Source organism: Sciurus vulgaris (genome assembly GCF_902686455.1).
Source record: "Sciurus vulgaris genome assembly, chromosome: 13".
NCBI classification, from domain to species: domain Eukaryota; kingdom Metazoa; phylum Chordata; class Mammalia; order Rodentia; family Sciuridae; genus Sciurus; species Sciurus vulgaris.
In genome coordinates this window covers 27830055-27857556 of record NC_136474.1, presented here as the reverse complement: position 1 = coordinate 27857556, position 27502 = coordinate 27830055, and the positions used below count along the sequence as shown (strand labels likewise).

The window sequence follows — 27502 nt, the reverse complement described above, 5'->3', positions numbered from 1 at the left end:
CCCTAAGCAACTCAGTGAGACCCTGTCTCTAAATAAAATATTAAAATGATCTGGGGATGTGGCTGAATTGGAGAGTTCAGGAAAAAACCCACACAGCAACAGAAGTGTCCCAAGCAAGGACAGACCAATGTGGGAGTGTGTGTTATCATTATGCCTATAGTTACAGAAAAAATGATAAGGCACGTAACTGTGGAATCTGGATGAAGTGTTGGAATGTCTTTGCATGGTTTTTGCAATTCTGCATTAGAGTTTGGACCTGGAATTGTCCCTCAAAGCTCATCTCAGGCAAGCAAAACATGTCACACTCACAGCCCCAGGAAGGACATGTTACAATTCTCCCTACCACAGAAGATTTATAAATAAGAATGGAACATATTTTTAAAATCGCAAGCCAAAATGTAATGGATGAGTGAATACATGCTGCTAGGAATATTATTAATCTTATTGGAAAAGAAGTCAGTTTGGAGCCTAACTTCATGGTACATAGGAAAGTAAATGTTGAAGGGATTAAGAAGTTAAATAGAAAACTGATATCACAAATATATTAGAACAAAGTAAGTAAGTAGCTATCTTCTTTGCACAGAGGAGATACACCATAAGCAGATTCTGTACCATTTTACATACAAGGCTTGGTGTCTTGGCGGGGGTCCTAGAGACATCACCCCGTCTACCGAGGGACAATGATATATTTCAAGGGTTCACAAATTAGCTGGGGAAAAAACTATTTGAAAATAAACAAAGAAAATAACCTTCAAATAAGAAGGAATAGGGGCTGGGGCTGTAGCTCAGTGGCCTCCCTAGCATGCACAAGGTCCTGGGTTCAATACCCAGCACCCCAAGGGAAAAAAAGAAAGAAACATAAACATGCAGATAAAGGTTTGTGACAATGTTTGACCTCAGAGTTATTAAATAAGTAGATTTGAACCAAACTGAAATGGCATTTTTTACCTTTGAAACTGTAAGCATTAAAAGTGCTAGCATCCCACGATGGAAAGAAGGCACCTGTAAGTCCACCCCACACACACACACACACGACTGCTAGTGAAATTATAAATTGGAGGAACATGCCCCAAAATCAGAATCTAACATTGTGTTTTAAAAACACTACAAATTCTTTAAATCTTCTGACCTAATAATTTCACTTCTAGGAATAAATGCAAAAGAAAGTGAAAAGGAGATAAAATTAAGCCAGGTCTGGTGGCACAGTAATCTAAGTGATTTGGGAGGCTGAGGTGGGAGGATCACAAGTTCAAGGCCAGCCTCAGCAACTTAGAACCTGACTCAAAATTTAAAATAGTTTTTTAAAATAAAAGAGGCCTGGAGATATATAGCTCAGCAGTAGAGCAATCTTGGATTCAATTCCCACTACTGTAAAAAGGAAGGAAAAGAACATAATCCATACAGACATTACATGTTACATCTAATGATCAAAAAATGGGAACCATCTAAGTATCCAACAGTAAGCTTGGGCTCAACAATGGAGTATTATGTAGCCATTAAAAGAGAGTTTGGGAAGAATCGCATGGGAAAGAGCTTTTGAAAGCTACACACCTGAGAAAAACTGAAAAAGCAAAATGTTCTCCATGACAGCTGTGGGAATATGGTTTTGTTTTATTTCTTGCTTTTTGTGAAATTTTCTCTTGGGTTACTCTTAGGCTGGAGTTATGGGCCCCCTGCTGGTGGAGTCATCTCTACAAACCCACAGAAATTGTCAGCGAACCATGATGAGTGTGTGTGTGACTCCCCAACTCGGGGACAAGCTCCTGGGGTGCCAAAATCATATTCCATCTTGGCTCTGGCCATGAAGAAAGTGGAGTCGGCTCTTTTTTTACAGGAAAGCAAAGCCCATGAAGGTCTCAACTTTCATTCCCTGCTACAGCCTACCCCTGCCAGCACAAAGGCACACCCTCTGCCCAGGCAGGGCCTGGAAATCTCTGCCCCAAAGAACCAGCCTCCACTGCAGGGCCTAGAGGCTGTGGTGCCTCCCGGGAGCTCTGGCCCAGGCAAACCCCCGACCCGGGACCTGCTTCCTCTTCTTGGTTTGGTACCGTTTGCATTTACTTACATTTTTTCAGAAGGTGCGGATTTCCTGGCTCACTTCTGAGTCTGCCTGAGAGCTGAGAAAAGACACAGATGGAACCAGGTCCCTCATCCCCAGGGAGAAGTCCTGCAGGGCCTGGGCCTCAAATTCTCCACACGTCTTCTTCAGAGAATCACAAGAATAAAAACTACGCAACCTCCTCTTTGTCTCCTAAGTGACTTTCAAAAGGAGCAAGGCAGAGGCCTGGGATCTCCCTTTTGCCCTATAGACCCAAGGGCAGCAGCATGTCCCCCCACCCCCCAGGCCCCCCCGACTATCGCTTCTGCTGTGCTGGGCACTCTTGGACAGTTGTGAATGAGCAGACAGATGGACGCAGTCTGAGGGGTGGAAGGGACACAAGGACCCTGCGCCCGCCTACGGGCTCTGCCAAGATGCCTGAAAGGTCACCTTTAATCATGGCCTTTGATTCTGGAACTATAGGGTGCCTTAGACACCAGTCTCATTGTGTGGATAGTCCAGGCTTGGGAAATTACAGGGCTGCCTGGAAAGAAGTCACCCTGACCCTGGCTATCCCAGGGGCCACAGTCCTCTACACTTGCTGAATAAGAATGAAATGGTCAGCAAATCAGGCAAGGGTCCCCGAGGAAGGTCGTGTTCAAAAGAGAAGCTACAGAAGGAGGTAGAAACAGTAATGGGCCCCATCAAGGCCTTTTTCAAATCTGAAAGACCATGAGGCTCAGCTGTGGGAACAGTCCATCCAACTCCTTTATGTGGGTGCAGGTGAACCCAGAAGGGAGTTACGGGAAGGATCAAAACCCAAGCTAATAGACACAACCAGTAGGGTAGGTACTTTTTGGGGGCCTAGTCAACATAGATTTTGATCACGTTCATACCCCAAAACCACATAAGTCCCTAAGCCAGTGCACCAAAATGGGGTTTTCCTGCCATCAGACCCCCTCCCACATCTCAGGAGCTATACCTCTTCTCACGTAAATAAATCCTACTCCGTTTAGTCTTCAAATTTTTGAGACAAGAACCCAGGAGGAAACTGGTGATGTAGGAATCTCATCTCATCTCACACCTACGGTCTCCTTGCTGCAGAGGGATCCGGAGCTTCGAGCATCCTCTCTCTGTGTCTTTGGAAAGCCCGAAGCTCTGTCTGAAGTCCATCACTAACAGGCTTTGCGTGTGAGCGGGTGTCAGATCTGTGAGGGCGCAGAGCCCAGCCGGAAGAGCAGGGCCCTGGTCTCCAGGTGCCCTGGGGGATGGGGATCCAGGGAGCTCAGAGCTTCCGGCGCTGCTGGGGTCAGCCTTCCTGGGGGTGAGGGGACCAGAACCACACCAGCAGCTCCCGCCTTGATTTGCTTATTCATTCCTCTCTGTGCCACCAACACCACTGCTTCTCAGGTCGGCATGATCCCCACAGTGGAAGCAGAAGTCCCTTTTTAAAATGGAGGCCTGACACTGAGTTTGAATATGTGAGGAAACTGCCCTCCCCTACTGACCTCTCCAGTATCAAGAGGGGCAAAATTTTATTGTTACCAGCTCCTACTCATGACTCTGACCCCTGCTTAAGGCTAGAACTCTGTCCTACACTGGAAGAAATCATTCTGGAACATACCAGAAAGTGCTGGGACCTTGTCACCACTGGGCGCTTGGTTAAGACAGGGTTTCAGGGGGTTTTTTGTTTTTTTTGTTTGTTTGTTTGTTTGTTTTTTCTTTTTTTTTTTTTTTTTTTTTTGCAGTGCTGGGGATTGAACCCAGGGCCCTGTGCTTGCAAGGCAAGCACTTTATCAACTGAGCTATCTCCCCAGCCCCAGGGTTTCAGTTTTTAGACTGAAATGAGAAGGTGCTCCCCTCAACGCTGGGTTCGCAGCCCTGCCCACCCCAACCTCACTCACCAGCCTTCCCTCCACCCCAAGAACCCCATTTTTTAAATATCTCCATTTCTATTTAACCCAGGTCCCCGTTACACCTTGGGACACTGAGCAGTCCTGGCAGGATGTGGGGTCAGGAAGAGGCTGAGGAGTAGCAGAACAAGATAAGATGGGGGCCTGAACTCAGTTTCCCTCAAGGTGCCCCCACCTTCCTAACCAGGCAGTCCCAGTCTGGACACACGCACCTCAAATCTGGGACGGCACAGGCCATAGTAGCTAAAGACACAAGAAGGGACCCAGTTCCCTAGGGTGACATCCTGCCCACAGCTGGTTTCCTTTCCCTCCTACCCACAGGGCAGGGTCTGAGACCCAGCTGCAGCCTGTTCCTCCACCCAGCAGGTGGACAGGTCCAAATCAAGCCTCTCGCCCCTACTGTGACCAGCGTGGTCGTCTCTTCCTACGCGTTCTGTGGGCAGACCGGAGAAGGCATGAAAGTCTTTTCCCCTCCATGGGGGCCCCCAGGTCTGGAGGGAGCCAGGGCTCATTCTACCCACTCAATTGTGACCAATTGAATTCACAAAGATTTAAGATTTTTAAAACCAAGGCGTACGATGACTTGGACCGTTGTGAAAGAAAGCCATAGCAGGAGGAGAATGTGGCGTGTCAACTCGCAGCCCAGCCATTACCGTGTGTCTGTGGGGGTCAGGCAGGAGAACCACACTGTTCCTTCTGTCACCCTGTGTCATCCTCACTCTGCCACCAACCTCCCCAGGGCTTGGGCTCTGTTCTCTGGAAATCTCAGCTCATAAGTAGTGTTTGTTCATAGCTCAGTTCATTTGTGTTGTTATAACAAAATATCAGGCTTGGTGGCTTATAAACATCAGAAGTGTACCGTTCATATTGCTGTTACACAGCTGGGGTCTTCTGAGAAACTGAAGCAGGGCAAAGCACAAGCCCTTGTTCTTACGAGCCAGAAAGGTTTCAGATGTGTCGCTCAGAGCAACAGGCATGAGTTTACTGAAGGGACAGGAAAAGGGGAAGGGGACACTCTCAAGGGACAGAGTGGGTCCTCTCAGGGAGGAGAGGAACCTTGTGCCCCTCCTGCACTCCAGTTTTATTGGGGATCCCTGAGAAGTTTTCAGAGAGTCCCGCCCAGGTCTCCTCTTGACTTTTGACTGACAGCAGGGTGACATCAGACTTTCAAGTCCCTACTGCCATGGCAACTCTTATGTCACCTTGGCCCATGCTGACAAGTTCTAATTGGATTCTTAATCATTCTTACAGGTTTTATGGTTAGGAAGAATCATCCTTATCTTCCAGAATCTGGTCTGTGAAAAGCATCACAAAAGACTCTCTCTTCAAAGTAACTTGGGTTCCTCTTACCAATGTAATTTCCTGCCTGCATGTCCTTGCAGATAACGGGTAGCTTGCTGAGGAATGTGACATAGCCTGTCCGCTGGGGCCAGGCGGGGCTGCAGGTAAATTGCCTTTTGGTAAAGAAAGCGCGCGGGGGTCAGCCCAGCAGGCCCATTTTAGATTCTTCTCTTAACCTCGTGTTCCCGCCATCCTCACCTGTATAACCCCTGACAGTTGGAGAAGCCGGCAATCCAAGATGAAGCTGCCGGGATTTGGCGTCTGGTGAGGTCTCTTCTGGTCAGTGCCTCCTGGCCGTGACCCCTCAGGGGAGGAAGGCTGAGGGCGTTCCCGGAGCCTCTCCCAGCGCACTGATACCATCGAGGACTCCCTCCCGCGTGCTGCTCATTCCCAAAGCCCCGCCTCCTAATCCATCACCTGGTGTAAGGGTCCACTATGTGGGGACATGCAGACCCCAGCAGTCCCTTTCTCCCGATCATCAGTGCATTGACCTGGGGATCATCACACTCATCACCTGGTGCCACAAGAGAACACGGAAGCCCTCCTGGGACTCAACATGGCTCATCCAGAAAACAGCCTGAGCCAACGTTGGGCCTGAATCTACTCACCCCCTGGGACCCGGGACTGAGGCCGCCTGGGTCTGCAGACACCTCGAGAGCCTTCTTCTGTCTTCATTCTGACAGGCCTTCAGAGAAAAATGTGTTGTTAATAAAAGACATGAGGATGTAGCCAAAAGAATTAAAAGTAGGGTCTTGAAAGGTATCTGTACAGCAGTGTTCACGGCAGCATGATTTGCGAGAGCCAAAAAGTGAAAGCAACTCAAGTGTCCACTGACAGATGAACGCATAAGCAAAATGTGGTCTATTCATACAGTGGAATAGTATTCAGCCTTAAAAAGGAAGACAATTTGAACACGTGCTATAACACGGATGAACCTTGAGGACGTTCTGCTGAGTGAAAGAGGCTAGGCACAGCAGGACAGATGCTGTAGGATCACCTCCGTGGGGACCTACAGTAGTCAAAATCAGAAAGACAGAAAGTAGAATAGTGGTTTGCAGGGGGAGTGGGAACAGAAAAAAATGGGAAGATATTGTTTAGTTAGTAGAATTTTTCTGCTTGGGTAGATGGGAAAGTTCTAGAGCTAGATAATGATGGTTGCACAATCTGTTAATGTCGACTTAAAGATGGTTAAGGTGGCACTATGGTAGTATCCCCCAAGGTATGGAGAGTGTCCCCAAAAGGTCCCTGTGTTTAAGGCTTGGTTACATGAGGTGGGGCTGGGGCTGGGGTTGTAGCTCAGTGTTTGAGTGCTTGCCTGGCACATGTGAAGCACTGGGTTGGAGCCTCGGCACTACAAAAAAGTAAATGAATAAAATAAAGGTATTTTGTCCCTCTACAACTAAAAAAGTAAACTTAACAATTGAGTGACTGTAAGGAAAAGGCTCTGGTATCTTGGAGAGCAACAGGAGGACCAAAGAATCAATTCTCTTTGAGACTTTCAATTCCATTTCATTCTCTTTTTTGTATTTTTTCTTTTTTGTAGTTGTAGATGGACACGACTTTATTTTATTTATTTATTTTCATGTGGTGCTGAGGATCAAACCCAGTGCCTCACATGTGTTAGGCAAACCCTCTGCCATTGAGCTACAGCCCCAGCCCTAATTCTTTGTTCAATAAATATGATTTACATTAATAATAATTTCAATAAATAAATATTTCCAAAGGACAATATTTTCCCAACGAATTTGTTAATTTCAACAATTAAATATTCCCAAAGGATTTAGTGCCTGTCCTTTGGAAGCCCTGCCTTTAAAAAAGCAGAAAAAAGTAGAGTACCACATGGAGGTGAAAGGGGAGCAGTAAGTAACAAAAGCCAGGGGGCAGGGCACAGGCACAAAATCCAGGCAGAAGGAGTATGTTAGTTCCCATTACTGTGACAAAACACCTGAAATAATTAACTTAAAAAGAAAAAGGGTTCATTTTGGCTTACAGAGATTTCAGTCCATGATTGATCGACCTTGCCACTCTGGTTCGATGGCTAGGCAGCTCATCGTGGCAGGAGCGCATGGTGAAACTGTTCACCTCATGGCCATGGTGTGAAGGAGAGGAAGAGGCTGGGTCCCCATATCCCCTGCAAGGGCCTAACTTCCTCCCACTTGGCCCCACCTCTTCAGGGTTCCACCACTTCCCAGTGGTGCCACAGACTGTGACCAAGCCTGTACAAGTGTGCCTTTGGAGACACATAAAGACCATAGCAAAGGAGATGGCGAGGGCAGATACAAGCACCCAGAGAGGTCAGAGGTCAGTCACAACTCCTCGACTCTGCTGGCTTCTTTTCTTGTTCTGCCAGTCAGGGCTGGAAAGCGCTGCCCTCCAGTGACCTGGACGCCTGGTGGAGAGTGGAAGTTGCTCTATCACGTGCGACTGCGTGGATGCCCACGACAGGCACACATTCAGGGAAGCTGCCAGGAGAGCCCAGGAAATGCAGGTCTCAGCAGGGAGCAGAAACACGGTTTCTGGAGACAAGGCTGCATACGACCATCACGGGTTTGTCTGGATCCAAAAGGCTGTCAACAAAGTCTCTCAGGGGAAAAAGAATTATCCAGGATGATTGCACAGAACTGACCATTTTCCCAGACAACCATGGCAGAATTTCAGCTCTGTCTAGGCTGTACGTGGTGCATCTGGTTCAAACAGCTTCAGGAAATGATGACTCAGTGGGAAACGCAGTGGCCAGGCCAGGGGGTATCTTTACACACATCTGAGAAAGGATATAACTATGATAAACTGAAGCAAGAACACACCTTCTCATTATTCTGTCAAAAGTTTGATGTTTTGTTTTTGTTTTGGGTTCCAGGGATTAAACCCGGGTCACTTTACCACTGGGCCACATCCACAGCCCTTTTTATTTTTTTATTTTGAGACCAGGGTCTCGCTAAGTTATTCAAGTCCTCACTAGACTGCTGAGGCTGGCTTTGAACTTGTGATCCTCCCGCCTTAGCCTCCCAAGTTGCTGGGATCACAGGTGCACACCACCAGGCTAACGGTTTGGTATTTAATGCCTTATAGGCAGTGATCGTTGCATCTCCCCATTGGGGTTCGGCATGTCCTGAGTGTACTTGAAGGAGTCTGCATGAAGCTGAAGCTGTCAAGGCTAACCATCCACCCTGTTTATAGTTTACCACGGGGGCTCGTGTAATGGGGGGTGAAGGGCACAGTGTCAATAACCACCCAGACACTGGAAGCCAGGTAAGAGCAGGCGAGAGCTGCTGACTCATTTATTGCAGAAGCTCTTCTTCTTTTATTGAGTTCCTATCCAATCAGCACATCACTCAGCGCAGCACACCTCCCAAGACCACCAACCATTTAGTCTTCTAGAACCACCAATCATTTGAGGGTTTTGTATTTTGCACCAATGGGGATAGATTACTCCACACCTGTTCATCAGGACCCGCTTCTGAACCTCCACAGAAGGGCAGCAGGAGAAATATCTACCCTGAAGGGACCTACCCCGGCCTCACCTCCAGAGGCGGGTTCTCCAGTCCTCAGAGCCGTGGGACTTGGGTAAGCAGCTCATGTGATTTGGACTCCGAGGGTTAACGCTGGATCCTCCCTGAGCTGCCAGTGGTCTCTTAGCTCCAGATTTGTTTTTTTCCCCTCTGGGTACTAGATGACCATAGTATTCTGCTCAGACTGCCACAACAAAACGCCTCAGAGGGTAGATAAACAACTGACATTTACTTCTCACACTTCTAGAGGTAGGGAAGTTCAAGGTCAAGGTGCTAGCAGATTCGGTCCCTGGCTTGCAGACAGCCACATTCTCAGTGTGTCCTCTCATGGTAAACAGGGGAAGGCACAGACAGGACCACATGCTGATGTCTCTTTCTCTTCTTACCAGGACCAGTTCTGTAGGTGGACAACACCCTTATGACCTCATCTAACCCGAATGACCTCATAAAGATTCCTTCTTCAGACACAGCCACATTGGGGATCAGCAGTTCAACATATGAATTTTGAGGGGCTCAATTTGAGGTCCAGGACAATGGCTGAACCACCAGCAACCCCCCACCACCACTGCCAAAGTCTCGTTTCCATCATGATGAACCAGAGAAGCTCCATCCCAGCACCATCCTGATATCTGATGCCCCAAGAGTGGGAGTGCGGTGTAGGCTAGAGGTCACCAGAAGATGCTGGACTCCTCGGTGATGCTGCCCAGGGCCCAAGGAGTACTGGAAATCCATCTCGAGGCAGAACTAACACGCAGCTTCAAATACCCTCGTTCCTGCACTGTGGATTGAGGGCATTTAGGGAACGTTCCCTCTCACCCTTAGAAGTTGTGCCCAGGTGAAAGAATACACCCTGATATTCCAGAGAAGGAAAAATGTGCCATCAGTCTGCCGGCATGCCAGGAGTTCAGGTCTTCCTAGTGAGGCTGCTGAGGAAGCTGATTTGCTCTGTCTGATGTCACCACTGACAACCTTTCTCAACTTTCCAAACTTTCCACTAACTTCTCTCATCACACGATAGATGCCAAAGACATCAAGTGAATATTCTGGTTTCCAAGGAAAGAGTAGGGCAGCCATGCTGAGAAGATGGCCAGCTTCCATTCAGAATGGACGCTGAGTAGCAGGCAGGACCCATGGGAAAGGGAAGCACCCCAAGGTGCAGAAGCAGGTGCCACACCTGCCATGGAGTCCTTGGTGCCAAAGCAGGACTTTCCCAGGCCACAGGCAGCTATGCAGGCCAAGTTTCTCCAAAGATGGGAAAGAATGTCCCAGGACTCCTGGGAATCCTGCCAGGCAAAGGCTGTTCCTTAAAGACCCGGACCAGAACCAAGAGAACATTGTCTATTAATAGTCAGAGCAGGTAGCATCTCCTGAGGCTCACGTGGTTGAGTGCTATGCTGGGCATTTACAACCATTATGGACCAAATTATGTCCCCCTAAATTCATGTTCAAAGCCAGGCACGGAGGCACACACCAGTAATCCCAGTGGCTCAGGAGGCTGAGGCAAGAGGATCACGAGTTCAAAGCCAGCCTCAGCAACGGCAAGACACTAAGCAACTCTGTCTCTAAATAAAGTACAAAATAGAGCTGGGGATGTGGCTCAGTGGTCGAGTACCCCTGAGTGCTCTCCCTGGTACCAAAAAAAAAAAAAATTCAAAAAGCGTAACCCCCAATTTGATGGTATTTGGAGATGGAGTTTTAAAGAGGTTAAATGATGTCTTAAGAGTGGAGTTCTAATTCCACAGGACTGGTATCCTTTCTTACTAGAAGAAAAAGAGACACAGAAAACTCTCCCTCTGTCTCTCTGTCTCTGTCTCTGTGAAGGAGGCTGTCTGCAAGCCAGAAGAACCACCCCAACCAGGAACTAAAGCCTGCTGGAACCTTGCTCTTGAACTTCTCAGCCTCCGAACTGTGAGTAAAGCCACCCAGCCTGTGGTGTTTTGTTACAGCAGGCCTCGCTGATAAACACAGCATGACATAGTTCAAGCACAAGTTGGTTTCCTTGACCACGCAAAGCCTAATTAATTTAAACATCCTACGTTCCCTGTGCTGGTTTTGCCATTACCTTTTTTCTTGCTGAGAATCACTTGATGAGCACCTGCAGGGGCCAGTGGCCAGGGAAATCCAGTTATCAAAATTGACTCCAGGAGAAAGAACCCGACAAACCAGCAACAATGGAAGGAATGGGGAAAGCTGCCCAAAAGCTGTCATCCCCCACACCACCAGGCTCAGCTGGGGTCAAGGTGAAAGACAAATCCCTCACCAAGAAGAAAGATCTTAAGCAGCACGATGGATTCAGAAGCTCATGAAAAGAGGCCACAGATCCTGACGTCTTCAGAACAAGACATCTCAGCTCGTTACGAGTGCTGGTGAGAGGAAGCCTGCGTGGCTGCTGGGTGGCTTTCAGCAGCGTAGCCCGCGTGTTTCCCATTCACAAGATCCTCTGTGGCGGCAGCTCTCTGGACTCACAGCCCACGATGTGGTACGTCAGTGGAGGGATGGCTTTGAAAACTTGCATTGCAGGACCCTTCCCCGATTATTGCAGAAAACAGCCACCTGGCATTTACGTTTGGTCTGTGTGAAGATTTGTCCTGCCTCCTCCAAAGGCACGTCCGTGCCTCAGAGTGTGCCACCGGGGCTGGTGGCAGCAGCGCCTGCAGGGACAACAGAAGCCATTTTACTCCTTTGGAAACACCTCAGACATGGCTTCCAGACCACAGGCCTTGTGACGAATTCCCAGGCACTAATCAGGCTTTCAGGACACTGAAATGCCATAGAATTGGAGAGTATCACAGAGGTTTGGTGCCCATTCTTTTCCATAATGGATTCAGCAACATCCTTTTCTCTGGCTTTCGAGGCCCCATAAAGGAGAGTCTGCCTACTGCAGTGTCTCACCAGCCCATTTGTCAACGACTTTGTGGAGGTCTGTTGGTGCCACGTTGGAATTCTTGGTTTTTTCCAATTAATGTTATAAAAACTTGCATATAGTCTCAGATTGGTAGGGAATTTCAGTGTCTCCCCAAGGTTTTCTAAACCATCTGGCTAGAACAGGACAGGAAACTGACATCTTTCCAGAGGTGCCCATCTGGACCGTCAGTCTCTCACCTCTTGGGGCATAATCAATGCTACTGATGAGTTCCTGCTAAAGGTTACATGAGAAGAGTCTCTGGCAAAGTGCCATTCGTCAGCCAAATAAACCTAAGAATGCAGCTTGGTCTTATTTCTAATCAGCTCAAATATAAATCAGTGTCATTAAGTCCAGGCAGCATGAATTATAGGCAAAGTTCCTTAAGCCTCAACAACAATAAAAACAATAAACAATTTCTGTAGGAAATTAAAAAAAAAAAAAAAAATCACTTAATGACATGAATGTCCCCTTGCAGAGACACTGAGATAAAAGGATTTCCATGGCCTTGCAAAGAGACATAGCTGGAAGGTTGCAGAACGTCTGCCCCAACCAAGCCAGCATAACTCCAGAGCTGGATCCTCCTCCTCCTCTCTCCTTCCTTCCCTCCCTTCCTTCCTTCCTCCCTCCCTCCCTCCCTCCCTCCCTCCCTCCCTCCCTCCCTTCCTTCCTTCCTTCCTCTCTCTCTCTCTCTCTCTCTCTCTCTCTCTCTCTCTCTCTCTCTCTCTCTCTCTCTCTCTCTCTCTCCTCTCTTATTTCTAACTCTATATCCAAACTATAGGACCAGCTCCAAAAGAACATTGAACAATAGCACAGCTCTTTGCCATGTGTCCCCAGAGGGGACAGTGAGGGGCCCAACCACAGCAAGCTTCCCACACACCCTCACGGGACATCCCCCCCAGCTCTGCACAGCTCCTGAGCAGAGCCAACTGCCTTCTCAGTGGATTGCGAAAGTCACCTCCCACATGCACACCCCAGGCCACCTTGTCCCACACCCGTGTGGGCAGAGTCACCAGCAGACTCACAGCACAGGTGACACAACAGACTTGAATATCCGTCTGGAATTCCAGAACCACTATGGGAACAAGCGCAGTGGAGACAGCCAGAGGAGAGCAGCAGAGAAAACCAACGTGCCCACCTGCCCGACTGGCCCAAGCTGGAAGAAACGTCAATCAGCTCCTAGAGACAGAGGCTAAAGAAGACGGATGTTGTTCCAAGTCTCCGAGCTTTGGGATGCTTTCTTATACAGTAAAAATTCCCACTTAGACTGCTGTCATATTGAAGAACACCTTCCCCTTCCCCAAACAAAACTGTTTCTTTTTATAACGACATGGCCAGGGAATAACAAGGAGCCAAACCTTCTGCAACTCACATATAGCTGTTGTCCCTTGTTATCCCAGGGGTACTGGGTCTAGGACTCCCTGAAGATAGAACACCGTACGCGCTCAAGTCCCTGGTACAGAATGGAGGAGCCTTTGCCTGTCGTCTATGCACATGCACCACATACCTATGTGTGTGTGTGTGCACTTGACTGTTAGACCACACTGGGGACAATGACGAGGAAAATGTACTTTTCAGTACCGGTACAGTGTTTTCTTTTTTCAAATATCTTCCACCAGAGGTTGGCTGACGCTCCAGATGCAGAACCCATGGATACGGAGGTTCAGCTGTGCTCTTCCAGAATCCAGGTGACGGGAGGGAGAGGTAGTGAAGGGACACTTAGCGGGAGCTCTGAGGAGGGGGAGGTGACGCGTGGGAAGCAGGGCCCCTTTGAGATTTGCCAGAAGCCACTCCTCTCCACGGGCTTAGGTGCATTGTGCCAGCCATATACCAACACAGGACCAGTGAAACTCCACATCACGTACAACCACAAGAATGGGAAGTTATACTCCATGGAGGATATGATGTGATGTGTCAAAATACACCCTATTATCATGTATAACTAAAAGGAACAAATTTTAAAATATGCTTTTATTCATCTGCAAAGAATGCATTCATACATAAATAAAACAGTTGCTGCTGTAGTTTGGATCCCAGGGCCTGTAGGCTAAAGGCCTGTCATCAACCTGGGGCACTTCTGGGAGGTGGTGGAACCTTTAGGAGGCAGGGCCTAGTGGGAGGAAGCTAGGTCATGGGTGGCATGGCCTTGAAGCAGATATTAGGACTGCAGCCCCTCCTTTTCCTCTAGTTTTCCTTCCAGCCACCATGAGGTGAGCAGCTTTGCTCCTCCACCATGTGCTCCTGCCACGCTGTGCTGCCTCACCACAGGCCCAAAGCTACCAGAGACTGGAATTTCTGAATCATCAGCCAAAATAAACCTTTCCTCCCTTTAAGCTGATCGTGTCCGGTGTTTTGTCACAGTGATATGAAGCTGACAAATATAGTAGTATCTGTTAAAAGTACTCATGTCAACAAAAAAAGGGTGGTACTCTGCTCTGATTGCCTTTAGCCCACCAGTGTTAACGCTCATTGCCAGGAGCTCCATGCTGAGTCTGGAGCTCTGCTTTGATTTCTTGGCTTCTGTGCAGTTCCAGATATTCTGCCCCTCTTCCTGGGGTGGGTAGGTGGGCTGCTGAAGACAAAAGTTCCCTCAGGAGGGGCTGCAGCAGCAACTGAACAATCAGGCCAAAAAAAGACCAGCGTTGAGAAGCCAAATAACAACCGTACAGAGGAGACACCTGCAGAGATCACCTGAACCAGGCGACACCAATGAACACCATCAGTCACACCACATTGTCAACCTCACTCACACCGAGAGGGACACAATATCACTTTTATGATATTCTTCCCAAAGTGCAGGACCTAAGTTTAATCATGAAAAATATCAGACAAACCCAAATTGAAGGATGTGCAACAAAATCTTGGCTAGTACCCTTCAAAAGTCTAAAGATCATTGAAGACGTAAATAAACAAACAAACCAACAAAAACTAAGGAACCACTCTAGAATAAAAGAGACCAAGGACCCTTGACGAGTAAAGGCAGCAAGACACTGGGCTGGGTTCTGGTCGAGCAAAACACAGCAGGACGCCATGGAGGAAATGTCACTGGGTTCATGGCTAGTCCTGCTTCAGGGCCGACCCCCTGGAACTGGCCATGAGGTCACCCTGTGAGCTATCAACACTGGGTAGGATGGGCTAGGGCAGTCGGGAATTCTTTGTTCTATTTTTTGTATATTTAACTCCAAAATTATTCCAAAAGAAAGTTTAAAAAAAAAAAATAAAAGCTCTTCAAAATTTAACAAGAAGATAAAAAGGAGGAGGAGGGGAGAAAGAAAAAGAAGCCACCAGTACTGGCTGACATGGATCCCCTTTAAAATTAGAGGGGGGCTGGAAGTGTGGCTCAGTGGTAGAGTACTTGCCGAGCTTGCAAAAAGCCTTGGGTTTAATCCTTAGGAAAAATAAATAAATAGATCTAGGGAGTAGAGAAAGGGTGATTTTTATTTATTCTGCTGCTGGATGTAGTGGCTTATGCCTGTAATCCCAGTGACTTGTGAGGCTGAGGAAGGAGGATCATGAATTCGAGGCCAGCCTCAGCAACCACGTGAGATCCTGTCTCAAAATAAAATTTTTAAAAAGGGTGGCTAAGGACAGAGCTCAGAGGTAAAAGGTAGAACACTCCTGGGTTCAGTGCCCACTATGGGAAAAACAATATTTCATTCCACGGCCAGTCCTCCAGGATTGAGGGATAGCCATCGAGTGGATATCAGCTGTTCTGAACCATTCTGAAACACTGACCTCCTTTTGGTAACTAGCCCTGAGTTTTTGCCAAGGTATTCCCTTGACTCACAGTCTTGGGATTCTGGCAATGATGTCGCTGATGCCAATTCTAGAAAAGAAGCAAGTGACCCAGCTCCACCCAGCAGCATATTCTGTCTCCCCAATCATGGTGACTCTCCAAGAAGGGAACATGGCCCAAGGGTGGAGGCTGAATTCTGAGAGCTTTATTTGCGACATCAGAAAGGCCAACCCTTGTTCCCAACCCCCACCTCCACCGGACTTGAATAAGAACCAAGGAAGACAAATCCGCTGCCGAGACCAGCACAGCCAGGAGTCTATCCAAGGAAGCAGCCAGCCCCGAAGGTGCGGAAATCAGTCCTGCCGATGGCCCTTGGTCCCATGGAGCCACATATCTTGTCCAGCCTGTGGACTCTTCAATTATGAAAGCTAACAAAGTCTTGTCTTCTTCTGGAATTGTGGGTTGTTGCTGCTTCGTGCAACTAAGAGAACCAAGGTTAGCCAAGCTTTGTCTGCTGATGAAAAAGGAAACATGGATTCAGTTGTACACCCCAGGTCCTGGGGTTTAAAGTCAATCTCAGAGGGTGGTGAGGAAGAGGGAGAGGTATCCCACAGGCGTGTGCGTCCCCCAGAGTTGCTTCTGGGAGAACAAGGGTGTTACATTGACCAATGCCTCCCCAGATCTTGATGTTCTGAGAACCCAGCCATTAAATTAGCAGAAAATCAAGTCTTTGCTATGATCTCTATGTCCCATTCACCCCTTCTGAGTTCCAGGGTGGGGAATGGGTGGCCATCACATAGACAGAGACAGGGGTGGCCCACCTGCCACCTGGATGCTTGGCTCCAGGATCTAGGGCCCTCTTCTCTGTCCACTGCTGTCACTCTGCTGCCCTGCACAGGCTGGTGCTGGTCACCTCTAACTATGCAACACCTTAGTGAGGGCCCACACAAAGTCCTAGAGCACCAGCCTCTCCCATAAATAAGTCACCTTCCTTCATGGGCTCCAGTTTGGTCTAAAAGGCTCATGGTTGGTGCCTGTGCCCCTGTGAAGGCAGAGCCCCTGGCTGATCCCTGCATCCCAAGGAACTCAGTCAGAAGATGAGGCTGAGCACCCTGCTCTTCCGAAGGCTGAAGGTGCTGCCCAGCATATGACCACCAGGGGGCAGTGTGAAGCAGTTCCTGCTGCAGCTCACTGACCCTCCTCCAGACGGGCCAACCTTGAAGGAGAGAGGCAATCCAGTCAGCTAGCATTAGCCAGCCTGAGTGGCAGCTTGCACATTATCTTTATTCCCTCTCTGTCCCCTTATAAAGTTCCCAAATTTCTTACAAATGATTATTACCAAATAAAAGTTATTAATAAAAAGAAAGAAGGCAGGTCAGCAGACGTCCATTTTTCTGCATCAACTGTACCCACATTTTCCTTAATTCATACATTCATCCAACCACAAAGATCTGAGAAAGGCGGCAGGGACCACTCTGGGACCACCCTGAGCAAGGGAGATTTACACTCCTGAGAGTCACTGTGCCTGCCTCTCTGTGGCTCAGCCCCCGCCCTGGAGAAAGGTGGCCCCTTGTCCTGGGTCCAGTTACTTTTGTTGCAGCAGAATCCCTTTTCCACTACTAAACGAGAAGCATGGCCCGTGGACCCCTGAGCACGTTTCCAGAAGCACTCTGCCGTTCCATCTTTCACTTCTCATCCAGCCAGTACTTCCTAAATTTGTAGCCATTTTATGTGATGCATTTCCAGTTCCTCAGGATCCAGCCTCAACTGTGAAGAGGGGCGTGAACCCAGCAGGCAGTGAGAATGAGTCTGCGCCTGGGCAGAGCGAGGCTCCCACTGCAGCCTCCCGCGCGGCGTCCAGCCCTGGACTCCGGTCTTCAGCACTGTAGTTCTCCACCGGGGTTCTTGGCATAAGCTGAGTTGTGTCCTCCATAATTCCTCAGTTAAAGCCCCGGCCTCCGACGTGGCTGTTTGGAGACAAGGCCTTTGGGAGGTGATTTAGGTTACATGCTGTCATAGGGTGGGTCCCAAATATGAGAAGACTGCATCCTTGAAGGAAGACCAGACCTCTGTCTCTCCACGTGCACACAAAGGAAAGGCCACGTGAGGACACCATCTACCAGCCAGGAGGACGGTCCTCACCAGCCACCAGCACCTTGATCTCAGACTTCCTGCCTCCAGAACCATGAGAAAATTAATGGCTGCTGTTTAGCAGCTATAGAGGCAGAGACAGCCATAAGCAGTCGCCTCCTGGGCTCCCAAGACTGAGAACAGGCAAAAGGTTTCCTTGCCCCACAGCCACCTGGGCTGGACCCGCAGGGCCCAATGCTGCCCGCGGCATGACGGCCAGACACACCTTTGCCCTGATGGTAGCGAAGGAATTGGGGAGTTAATTCCTCCTAGTATTGAAATTGCTCAGGAATCCATGCGCTTCCCGTCTCCCCTCTGCCCAGGACTGAGGATCTCCAGCTTCCCCGTGCTGCTGCTGATGCACTGTGACATGCTTCTGCAGGATTTTCTCTCCCCTTCCCTTCTCTCCCCTCCTCATGGCTGGGACAGGTCGCAGCCACCTCTAGACATGAAGAGCCTCTCAAGGAGCGAGGAGGTCTCAGAAGACACAGTGGTCGGGGTTGGGGCACAGGGAGCTGGAATTCTCCCCAGCCCCACTTTGGGGTGGGATTGCAGGGGACACACTTTTGGGATCCCTTAAACATGGCCTAGAGAGCCACTCTGGCCATGTAAGGACACCCTGGCAGGAATAAGGCAGAGCTGCGTCCAGGAAGGCTCCGGCCTCAGCCGCCTCCCACACCGCCCTCCGGAGGGCAGTGCAGCCCTCTCCAGAAGCCTCCTGCCTCCCCAGCAGGCTGCCACCCATTTGCCCCCACAGTCCCAAGAGGACAAAGCTCTGCCTCTTCCCCACTTGGGGAAGACCCACGTTGAAGTGCAGCCGTCCCAGTGCGCGGGGCTCAAGGAAGATGGCCACTGGCCCTCCTCCTGCTCCTCAGCCACCCTGCCTCCTCTTCTCCCTCCCCGTCACCTACTAGCACACTGGGCACTGCTGTCCCCCTCCTGAAAGTGCCCACTGGAACCTTTATCCTCAGGAGACCAGGACTTTGCTCATCCTGCAGGGAGAGGGTTAGGGGACGTCGGGGTCACCAGGAAACCTGGCCCAGGTGGGAGCGGGGAGGGCAGAGCCCCTCCACACGCTCAGAGCCCAACATGAGAAAGGAGGGGTCCGCTCTAGACACAGGAGCTAAAGGAGCTGAGAGACGCCAGAGGTGGGTTCTATGCACAGCGGTGGGCTCGCGCCGGGGGGCCTCCAGCATGCGGTCCTGCACACGGACTCCCAGGACATGGTACAGGGCGCCTGGTCACCCTCGGCTTCACGGAGGGTGTCCAACCCTTCCTTCACGTCTTTCCCTAATTCATCAGAATAAAGGGGAAAGCTTAATGCCACCTCTTTTCATATTACTTTTACGATTAATAATAGAGTTTTAAAATCAGTTGAAGAACTGTGTCAAGTCCCGTGGTGCACACTTGTAATCCCAATGGCTCAGGAGGCTGAGGTAGGAGGATGGCAAGTTCGAGGTCAGGCTCAGCAACTGAGCAAGGTCCTAAGCAACTTAGCGAGATCCTGCCTCAAAATTAAAAATTAAAAAACGGGCTGGGGCTGTAGCTCAGTGCTTGAACATCCCTGGGTTCAATCCCTGGGACCAAAATAAATAAATAAATTATACGCACTCTGTGTGCGCAAGGGCCCACCCCAGCCTCTGTCTGATACTTCACCGGCCCCACGGAGTCAAAAGGTGTTTGTCCTGAGTGCAGACAAAGACCAAGAGTGCAGAAACCCCTTGGTAATATTAATAGAGTCAGTAAGTACAAATTTCAGGAACAACCACAACAGAAATTTAACAAGTTCTGGTGCCGTTAAAACTTGAACGTGGTACCAGCTCTTCAGAGACAAACCAACCAACGGGGAACGCACTGTGTGAGGAGGCGGGGCTGGGGTGCCAGGGATGGGAGGCGCCACCTGCCTGGCCTAGGCCCACAGCCTCAGCCTCTGCACAACTGCTCACCTTTCCTTGGTTTGAGGACCAGAGGCCACTGAAGTGTGCAAGGGAATCGGCCACTAAGTCTGATCAGACCCTCACTCGGCACCAGCGGCTGTCACCATAGCAATGGGCACACAGCAGGATCCCTGCCCACCATCACCCACTCCAGAGGTACCGTCCCCTACCGCAGTAGGAGAGAAAAAGGATTCCAACCAAGAAAATGAGAGCCGAGTTCTGATTCTGCCAACTGGCTCTAAGATTTCTTTAGGTTTTCAAGGGTTTCCATCTGCAGGCCTCAGGTTCTTGCCTGCATAAAGGAGGCTCCTTCAGCTCTCATTGTCCGTAGGCATCAAAACGATGTTGAGATACTACTGGCATCCTCTGAAGCTAGCCAAATGACTAAGAATTAATCCTACTAACAGAAAACACTGACGTAATCTTTACCAGGTGCTGGACACCATCCTAGAAGTTTTCATGTATTCGCAGTCTGCCCAATCCCTCCGCAACCTGTCGAGATGCCATCAATCAACTCCATGTGACAGATGAAGGAACTGGGCATGGCAAGGTGAATAAACGCAGCACCGAGGTCACATCTAAGTACAGGATCCAAACCCAGTATGGTTCCATACTCCACTCTCCAAAGAAGAAAAGTACAAGGCAGGTGGGGTGTCGCTCACCCATAACCCCAGCTACTCAGGAGACTGAGACAGGAGGATCCCAAGTTCAAGGCCAGCTGGGCAACTGAGCAAAACCCTGTCTCAAAGTAAAAGGGCTGGGAATGTAGCTCAGAGGTAGACTGCTCCTGGGTTCCAGCCTCAGTACCGCCAGTAAATAAATAAATAAACAACTGGAAATTACAAAACAAAACCAAAAGCTACATTCTAGGAAAAACTGCCTTGGGCAGTGCCAACTGCTCTAGTGGATGGATGAAGCCCCCGTAGGCAACGAGGTCTGCAGCCAGGAAGCACCTTGCACAAGTCGGCAAAAGCAGTGGCACACTTTGCTCCACGCAATCCATCCTTCTTCCATTCTTCCCTTACTCCCTCTCCCCCATTATGTATCAGCAAGTGTAGAGGGAAGGGAAATGAGGGGTGGGGAGGGGGCGGGGAAAGGAAAGATAACGGAATGGGACAAACGTCATTACCCTGTGTACATGTACTATTACACAAACGGTGTGACTCTCCTTCAGGTACAACCGGAGAAATCAAAGTTGTACCCCATTTGTATACAATGAATCAAAAAATAATAATAAAAAATAAATAAATGGTATGAATCTACATCATGTACAACCGTAGAAACAAAATGATGTACCCCCTTTTGTGTACAATGAATCAAAATGCAGTCTATAAAAAATAATTAATTAAAATAAGTAAGTAAATAAATTTTTAAAAAGTACTAGCTACCCTTCAAATGCTCAAAGAGTTCCATGTGCCTCCTGGCTACAGCATTAGACAGGGCAGAAGGGAGAATTCAGGCATTTGATCACCTCTAGCTTAAAAACAAGTCATTGCCAGGAACAGTAGCACACGCCTATAATCCCAGCAATTTGGGAGACTGAGGCAGAAAGATCTTGTTGCCCCGCCTTGGCAACTTAGCAAGACCCTGTCTCAATATATAAAAAAAAAAAAAAAAAGATTTTTAAAAGGCTGGGGGTATAGCTCAGTGGTAGAGCACCCCTGGGTTCAATCCCCAGTACCACTACCCATCTCCCCCAAAAAAAGAGAAGTCACTCCCTCTGGGTTTTCCCCAGCCGGAGACCTGGCAACCCAAGTGCATAGGATGCAAAACATAAGGAGGCGTGGGTGCTCAAGGTCTGTGAGTGCAGGTCCCCTTGAATTCCCAGCACCTCAGTCTGGTCCTGTCCCTGTGGTAGGGAATGGATGGCAATAGGATGGAGAGAGACCAGAGCCAGCCCGGCCTGTGGGCTGCACCTCACTGGATTTTTACAGAGAAGAAAAGCCCAAGTGTGTAAGTCATGGCTCGGTGCCCTCACTATTTTAAGGGAAGATTAGTGTCTTACTGTACTAGTAGGAGAAAGATTATTCCCTAAGTAGGGATAGGAAAACTGGCATGCCATTAAGAAAAATAAAGATGGATTTTTTTTTTTTTTTTTACTCTTTTGCCAATTCCTTTACAAATTAATTGTATTCCAACAAAAGTCATCGAAGGCATATTGCAGTAATAGTTAAGACTGGCATTGTGTCCATCAACACAGGACTGGATAGAATAAATTACACTGCACCCACACATAACATGTCAATCAGACATTAAAAATAATTCAATGAGGCAATAAAGAGCCATAGGACATCTACCATGTATCAGTTCTTTGGACAAGACAGGTAGAATTTCGGTTCTATTCTGGCCAGGGAGAAAGACAATATACATGAGATATCATTTACAATAGCGTCAAAAAATAAAACCCTTAGGAATGAACTAAGAAGGTGAAAGACTTGAAGGCCTGAAGGAAATTAAAATGATGTATTCTATGAATTCACTGCAAATGCTTACTCACGAAGTAATAAAGTTTTAATCCTGAGGATCTGTATTTACCCAGAATAATAAGGGCTCTTTTATATGAAAGATAAAGGAGACATGATTTGTGTGTCCCTGGCCAGGCTTCTCCCTGTTCCTCCACAGGCAGAAAAGGGAAATGTATTTTTGCCCCCTTAGACTCTCTGCCTCCCATCCACCAGGAAGATTTCTCTGGGTCCCCCGAGTCCCAGTATCAGGAGATGCAGAATCCAGAGAACAAGTAAAGCAAAGCAAATCCAACCAGAGAGCCTAAAACATACTACATAACAAGGAGTTCAGAAAGAGAAGCGTAGGGCGTAGAGCTGGTGCCTGGGCCTCAGGGACCAGGGCAGATGAAGGACTCTAGAGGGAGAAAGTTATTAGCTTTCCATCACTATGACAAAATGCCTGAGATAAATCTACTTGAAGAAGGACAGCTTGATTTTGGCTCATGCTTTCAGAGGCTTCAGTCTACAGTCAGTTGACTCCATTGCTTTGGGTCCTGTGATGAGACAGAACACTGTGGCAGGGAGGAGGCTGGGAAACCCAGAGGAGAGGCTGGGGTCCCAGTGACCCCGTCAGGGGTACACCCCGGTGACCTGAATTCCTCCACTAGGCCCCACCTCCTAAAAGTTCCACCTCCAATAGTGCCACCCTGGCACATGCCTTAGGGGATGTTCAAGTTCCCAACTGTAAAAGGCTGGGGAGTTTTTCTTTTTTCTTTTCTTTTTTTTATTGGTGCACTCTAATCATACATAGTAGTGGGATTCATGATATCTAGTCACACTCGCATACAACATGATTTAGTCAATCCCAGCCTCTAGTACCTTCCTTTCCCTCTTCTCTGTCCTCCCCTGACCCCCTCGCTCTACTCCACTGATGTCCCTCTATTACTATCAATATTATTTTTTAATTAATGCATTACAATTGTATATAAACATGAGATTCATTGTGGTGTATTCAAATATGGACATAGCACAATTTGGTCTCCATTCCTCAGTACTTCCCCATGCCCTCTCCTCCTCCCCCCTCAATCCCCTTCCTTTACTTCTATTTTCACAAGATCCCTTTTTTATTCTCCTTTTCCCTCCCCTAACTTCCATATAGGAGAGAACATTTGACCCTTAACATTCTGAGTCTGGCTTATTTCATTGAGCATGATGTTCTCCAGTTCCATCCATCTACTAGCAAATACAGAACTCCATTTCTCTTTTTTTGAGTAAGATTCCATTGTGTATATATACATTTTCTTTATCTATTCATCGATTGATGGGCACCTAGGCTGGTTCCATAATTTGGCTATTGTGAATCGCACGGCTATAAACATTGGAATGTATGTATCACAGATTTCAGCTTCTTAGAGTGGAGTATCTGGGTCAGATGGTGGTTCTATTCCTAGTCTTTCAAGGAATCTCCATACCGAGTGCCACAGCAGTTGTATGAATTTGCAGTCCCACGGCAATGTAGAAGTGGACCTTTTCCCCACATCCTCATCAGCATGTATTGTTATTTATATTCTTGACGATTGCCATTCTAACTGGAGTGAGAAAAAAAACTTAGTATAGTTTTGATTTGCATTTCCCTGATTGCTAAGGATGTTGAACATTTTTTCAAGTACTTGTTGGCCATTTGTATTTCTTCTTTTGAGAAATGTCTGTTAAGATCATTGGCCCATTTATTGATTGGGTGCTTTGTTTTTCTAATGTTTTTTAAGTTCTTTATATATTCTGTGTATTCACCTCTTGTCGGAGGAATAGCTGGTAAAGATTTTCTTCCGTTCTGTAGGCTCTCTCTTCACCCTCTAGTCTCCTTTGCCGTTCAGAAGCTTTTTAGTTTGATACCATCTCATTTAACTGATTCTTGTTTTTACTTCTTGAGCTTTTGGGGTCTTATTAAAGAAGTGGATGCCTATACCAATATGTTGTACTGTTGACCCTGTTTTCTTCTAGGGCTGCATCGTTTCTGGCCTCATTCCTAGGTCTTTGGCTCATTCCTACATCTTTGGCCCACTTGGAGTTGATTATTTTGCAGGGTGAGAGATAGGGATCTTGTTTCAATCTACATGTGGATGAGCAGATTTCCCAGCACCATTTGTTAAAAAGGCTGTCTTTCCTCTGATATATGTTTTTAGCATCTTTGTCGAGGATCAGATGACTGTATCTGCGTGGGCTTGTTGTTGTGTCTTCTATGCCATTTGTCTTCATATCTCTTTATGCCAATACCATGCTGGTTTTGTTACTATAGCTCTGTAGTATAGTTTGAGAATGGGCATTGTGATGCCTCTGGCATTGTTCTTATTACTCGGAATTGCTTAGAAAATCAGGGGAGATTTTAATGTGGAGCTGCAAATGATGGAAGGGATCTCCTTCATTATTTTTCAAATTATGGAAATAATAATTGGAATCATTTTTAAATTATAGACTACTGGGATGTTGTTCTTTGAAGGCGAGACTAGGTCACATGGAATGCTGGAGTGGATCAGTTTGTTCAGGGTAGAAGGGCACCATCCAGGATTTCAGACCCAAGGCTCACAGCTAGCTGTGATCAAAATAACCCCTTTAGATCTTCATCATGGGCAATTTTGCCACCCCTTCCCATTTGTGGGTTGGGTTCATTGTGTACAATTGTTACCATCCTTATCCTCCCATGGCAAAATTAAAGACATATTGTAGAAATAAAATTGAACTTGTAATTCCAAGTGTGGAGGCATTGTAAAGGTTAGGAATTCACGTTTAAAGCAGAAAACTAGAACCACAATCACATGGCATTTTGTGAGTTCACTGAACTAAATTCAGTTTTAAAAAGGAATCTTCCTTGCTTTGCACCACAGACAAAATGAACTTCCCACAACAAAAAGGTAAAAAGGCAGTTTGAACACATGCATTTACTTTCACTCCCTAATAAAGTCATTAAAATGACTTCAAAGGGATTTTTTTTTTTTTTTTTTTTTTAGATTATGGAAAAAGAAGAAACGAGAACAAAGGCTTGTACAAAGGCCGACTCGGTAGACTCACAAACTAGACCCGAGCTGACACTGGGAAGAGTAAGAACCTCCTGGCTTACACCACAGGACCCGTGTCTACACGCACCCCCTTGAGAACAGGCCAGATTAGGAAGGGTGCAATCTGTTCTTGAAAGGGTCAGATCTCTATAGTACCTCCCTTTCTACCCTGGGTGACCGACCTTCACCACCCCTGAGGAGGCAAATGGGGGCTGTCTTGGGAGAGATGTAGCTGAAGTCAGGCAAAATGAAATCTCATTTTCATGAAAATGTATGTTACCAGTCAACTCACAGAGTGCCAACAGACAGCCATCCCACCTCTGATGGGAGATGAGAGGATGTTTTCTGATAAATATGGTCAGCCCAAGAGATAATTCTCCCCGATCAAATGGCCTGAGAAATATCGTTCTATAGTGGAGCTCCAAGTCACCAAACCCCACTGACATCCTACTCAGTTCTTCCCAAAACAAACAGCAGGGAGAAGTAACTTGGGAACAACATAAACCATGTGGAAATAAGACATTTTAGAAATCTGGTTAATGTCCTTCAAAGGTATGAGAAAATACTGCTTTTATGGAACTACAGCAGAATGCTTTGAGGGAGAGAGAGAGAGAGACAGGGAGAGAAACTAATTCAGAAACCCTTGAACCCCTTAGATTAAAATTGTGACAGCTGATAAAAGGGATGGAAGATAGGTTTGAGGAAAGTTCCAAAACAGGAGAACAAAAATAAAAAGAGATGAGAGGTAGAACAGAGAAATATAATGTGTACATTTCTAGATCGAGCAGCTTCAGAGCCAGGCACTAGGGTAAAGACACAAGCTCACTAAACGATGGGAAAAGTGTAGAAGCGCAGGCAAGGGGAAGACCTGGCATGTTCTGAGAGAGAAAAATTGGCCTACTCAGAGAGTCAGAGGTCACCCTGCAGTCAGACCTGTCAGCCATAACAGAGACAAGGAAACTATGGAGCAGGGCCTTAAATTACTGAAGAAAAACTACTTCCAACCTAGAATTCTACACTCAACCAATTATCCATTATGTACATGTTGAATGAAGGTCTAAAAGTTTACACACCTCAAGACAGTATTAGAGGATGTATTCCAACAAAACAAGGAGGTAAGCCGAGGAAGAGAAAGACGGAGGAGCTCAATGCAAGAGAGGTGTGGAGCACCCTCAGGATAACTCCGAAGGGCAGTGTCAGGTTGACCACTGGGCTCTCCATGGACACCTTGGAGAGGCTGGAAGTCTCCAGAAGAGATTTTTCAGGAAGATGAAATAGATATGCTACCTAATGCAGGTGTGTATCTCCAGAGCAGAAAGATATAAATAAGAGGAGACTCAGATAACCAGGGGAGAGTCAGGTTAGATTACTTACAGGTTCTGTCTTAGTCTGTTCAGGCTGCTAGAATAAACTACCACAGACCGACTAGTTCATAACAATAGAATTTTGTTGCTCACAGTTCTGGAGAATGGAAGTCGAGAATCAAAGTGCCAGCATATTTGGCATCTGGAGAGGTTCTTCTTTCTGGTTTGTATATCGTGCTTTCTCCCTGTGTCCTCACAGGATGAACGGGGCCAGCAGGCTGTCTGGGCCTCTTACAAAGGTGCTAATCTCACTTCTGGGGTGGGCACCCTCATGACCTAATCACCCTAAAGGCCCCACCTCCCAACCCACTCACCTCCAGGGTAAGGTCTGACACACGGGTTCCAGTGGGGACACACACATTCAGACCACAGCAGACAGGCAGAAAAGAAACAGGAGAAAGAGCAAACAACCCAACAAGTCAATTCTTGACCAAAAATGCAGGAGAGAAGAGAGTAATTCCAGAGAGATCCCAGGGCCAAGGGCTCTGAAGAGCTTGCAGAGGAGGTGACTGTACACTGAGAATCCTTTCAACCACAATTAGCATAGGACGCTGGGAGCATGAAGCTGTGGACGTGTAGGGCCACCCAAGGCCAGTGTGTCGCCGAGTGTGTCAAGCCAGCCCCGATCAGGCCCAACCCACGGCATCCACCTCCTGACTGGCAAGCCCTGTTTTCCATCTTCCTTCCTCTGGGGACATGAGTGTGTGCTGTGCTATTTTGTAGTGTGTGTGGAATATGCATTTGTGGTGAGCGTGTGATGTATGTGTGCGGTGCGTTGTGTTGTATGTGGTGTGCGTGGTGTGCAGTGTGTGATGTGTGTGGAGGTTGTCTGCTATGCATAGAGCTGTGTGTGTGGTGATGTGCGTAGTGTGTGTGTATCATTGTGTTGTGGGTGTGGAGTGGTATGTGTTGTGTTTCCAGTTACAAGGGCAACTGCGCCTGCTCACAAGTACAGTGACCATCATTTCCTTGAGTGTGTGCACAGAGTGCTCCTGGGGTTCCTGAGACCTGCAGGAGTCCCCAGCTGGGCCTCTTCAGGGAGAGGAGCGGCACCTGCCCCCAGGACTGCAGCCTATGGATTTAACACCATGATTTTGGGCTCGCAGGATTGACTTCAGCTGTTTGCCCACAGGCC

The 27502-nt window shown here is 47.8% G+C and overlaps 1 protein-coding gene across 1 annotated transcript in view; it reads right to left on the bottom strand.

The window, feature by feature from the left end:
- Positions 1-9136: 9136 nt before the first annotated feature.
- NXNL2 (nucleoredoxin like 2) overlaps positions 9137-27502 on the bottom strand; it is a 30056-nt gene continuing 11690 nt past the window's right edge. The window contains exon 2 of the mRNA XM_079109027.1: positions 9137-11452. Coding sequence (XP_078965153.1) covers positions 11362-11452 — 91 coding nt within the window. The 3' untranslated portion in view covers positions 9137-11361. The remainder of the gene's footprint in view (positions 11453-27502) is intronic.